The sequence below is a fragment of the Elephantulus edwardii genome, unplaced genomic scaffold (assembly GCF_000299155.1).
Source record: "Elephantulus edwardii isolate Elephantulus edwardi_28Jun2011 unplaced genomic scaffold, EleEdw1.0 scaffold00085, whole genome shotgun sequence".
Lineage (NCBI taxonomy): Eukaryota > Metazoa > Chordata > Mammalia > Macroscelidea > Macroscelididae > Elephantulus > Elephantulus edwardii.
In genome coordinates, this window is record NW_006399835.1 from 27,541 (window position 1) to 30,515 (window position 2,975).

At 34.3% G+C, this 2,975-nt stretch overlaps 1 protein-coding gene across 1 annotated transcript in view; it reads right to left on the reverse strand.

Annotated features, from left to right (window-relative positions):
• LOC102861351 (E3 ubiquitin-protein ligase DZIP3-like) overlaps positions 1 to 2,975 on the reverse strand; it is a 112,885-nt gene that overhangs the window by 14,586 nt on the left and 95,324 nt on the right. Inside the window, exon 23 of the mRNA XM_006890028.1 lies at positions 1,578 to 1,681. Coding sequence (XP_006890090.1) covers positions 1,578 to 1,681 — 104 coding nt within the window. The remainder of the gene's footprint in view (positions 1 to 1,577; positions 1,682 to 2,975) is intronic.

Below are 2,975 nucleotides of genomic sequence, written 5' to 3' on the forward strand. Positions count from 1 at the left end.
TGAACCATGCAGTGTATCCCTGCTCTGTTCTGACAACTGCTTCTTGGTCCAAGTATAGATTTAGCATTAGCACAATCAAATGTTCTGGGATTCTCATTCTTCTCAGAGTCAGACATAGCTTGTTGTGATCCACACAATCAAAAGTCTTTGCATAGTCAATGGAGATTCTAGTATATATGTAAATAATATAAAACAAGAAAAAAATCTATGTCCTTGATAATTAATTCAAGTAAATTTGCAATTAAATATAAAAACCAAAACTACAATAGCAATTCCTGTTTCAATAGCAAATATAAGACCATGCATTTTTCATGCCCTTTAGCATCATTTTTAGAATAAATTTGAAAAGAAATTCCTCCAATAAAATAAGGAGACACAGAAAGCCAACTTGGAAATGTCCATGTTCGTCTAATCCAGAATTCTCAAAGATATCTGAACATCTCTGCTATGCTTGACTTATTTTCAAAGTTGTTTTTGTACCCGCTACACATAACCACAACTGACCTATCTGGATTTTTCCCAAATTAAAAATATTCAATCTGGGCAGACCAATTAGAAAAAAAAATCATCTTCTCTGGTGGGAAAATCAGATTTTTAACTTCATATAGCGTATAAACTCTATAACCATGGTCGAGTTTTACAGTCCACGTCCATGTCCACTAAATGACTATAAAGCAAGACCAGTTTGGTGTCTGTCATTTTCAGAAAACTGCATGATGCCTTTCAGAAGTTTCAAACTGATTGAACACATCCCCTTCAGCGTCTCCCACCACAAGACCTTCAAAAAGCCAGGACAAGCTATTAATGACTTTCTATCAAAATGACCTCATAAAATTATAAATCATCTCTTTCAAGCAGATAAACCAATAATTTACAACAGAGATTTTCCAACTCAACTGCACAACAAAATATCCTAGGGTTCTGGATAAATATCAGAAACTCTGCCTATCTAGAATTAAATCATAATCATTAACATGATTATTATTTTTTAAAAAAATGTGACTGGGTCACAAAGATTCTAACTTAATTCTTTTGAGTCTGCAACCCTTCTCCATAAAAACTTGAGAAGAATTTGAAACAGTCTGACCAATATTTAAAATCCACTCACTTTTATTTACCAGGAAGTTATCCTTCACATTATATTAGATGTTAACAGTGATATTTCCCTCAACTTATTCCAAAATATTTAACATTAGAAGATAAACCAATTCTAAAACCCATTTCTCCAATTAGAATCCACCTTGTTTTGTAAATGTCTGGCCTTTATGTCTGTCTCTGGCTGTGACTTTTGATCTATTTCACCAGTGAGGAAAGAAGATCTGTCTGTTGTCATTCCTGCAGTGGGCGGACTTCACAGTATTTCAGCAGAGGCAACAAAGCAAAAGCATCAAAGTAATGAAATTACTTTTGAGGTTTAAAATGACAAGGTGACTTCTTCACTCTAAAATTCAATACTACATAAAACTTACATACACACATAGTATTGTGTATGTAAACCACATCACAGATTAACGTTCAACCTTGAAGCTCTTTGGAAATAGCTCTGAAATCAAGATGCACGAAGAGGCAAAGGTTACCTGGCTGCCAGGTGTGTCACCCTTGTAAGCTGACTGAGACACTCCTTTTCCGTCTGCTCAAGATGAAGTAAACCAAAATCTCGACGGCACTGTAAGAAATACACCTACGAATTTTTGAAAGAGAGAAATTAATTAAAGATGTCCTTCTTGGCTCTTACAAAGAAACACATTCTTTTTCAAAATCATCTCAAGTAAATTTTAAGCTATTTTTCAACCACTTCTAACTGCACCTGGGCTTCTTGACATTATATAAAAATTATGACGAATTCAATTACTTTTTTTATTTGTTCAATGGTTTCTGAGTTGATAAACATTCTAGAACAGTAGATTACAAACTCAAGTCACTTGGGGAACTTTAAAAAATGACGAGTTGGTCTCAGAGATTCTAATTATTATGTGCGCAGCTTTGCCATCTAGATTTTAAAATCTCTCCAGTGACTATTAAACACCAAAATATATGAGAATACTAACAAGAAAGTCTAATAACTATTTTGCTATTTTGTTTTTATTGATGAAGTCAGAAAAGAATCAGATCACATAGAGTCATATGCCAAAAGGGCCCTTGAGGTCATGAAGGCAAATTTCTCACCTAGAGCAAAAATTAATGTACAACACGGACTCATATCACTTCATGTCTGATTTTCTGTTTGTTTCTACTTTGTTTGGCTTTTTACTACTACTACTACTACTACTACTACTACTACTACTACTACTTGCTCAGTGTTCACTAAAAATGGCATATTATACACTTAGCATTAAATGTTAGCAAGTTTTTTCTTTCTAAAATTAATACTAGAAGTAGAAAACATCCTTCTGACTAAAACCAGTAAAAATAAAACCTATAAACTTGAGCTGCTTTCTTTTACTAAAGCCAAGACTCCAATAGGACACTCCGGTAGCCGAGTGGTAAGGAGCTGTGCTGCCAACCCAAAAGCACACGGTTTGAATCTGCCAGCTGCCCCATGGGAGAAAGCCCATCAGTCTCCTCCTGTGCAATTTACTGTCTCTGAAAACCTTCTGGAGAGTCAGCTATGAATTTGTTCTGACTTGATGGTACAAAACAACAATACCCCAAGAATTTCTTCTCCAGGGATTTTTTAGTTCCGTTATTACTCATTGGTTGTTGACCTTGGAATCCTCAATCCTTGCTAGAGAAGAGAGCTAATCCAGGAAAGAGGTGAGAAAGTTTAGTTCTGTTTCTCTGTTTGGTTTTGTTCTTTTTATGGGCACTTTTTATTTAACAGCATATTGATCAAATCATTTTCAAGAGGTTGTCAGGATTTACATAATTTTTTTAAAATAAGAAATAAAATTTTTATTTTATATTTGTTTGTTTACAAAGTCTGTACACATTGTGTTTCACACTATTCTTCGTTCACAGTGTTTCATACAATCATT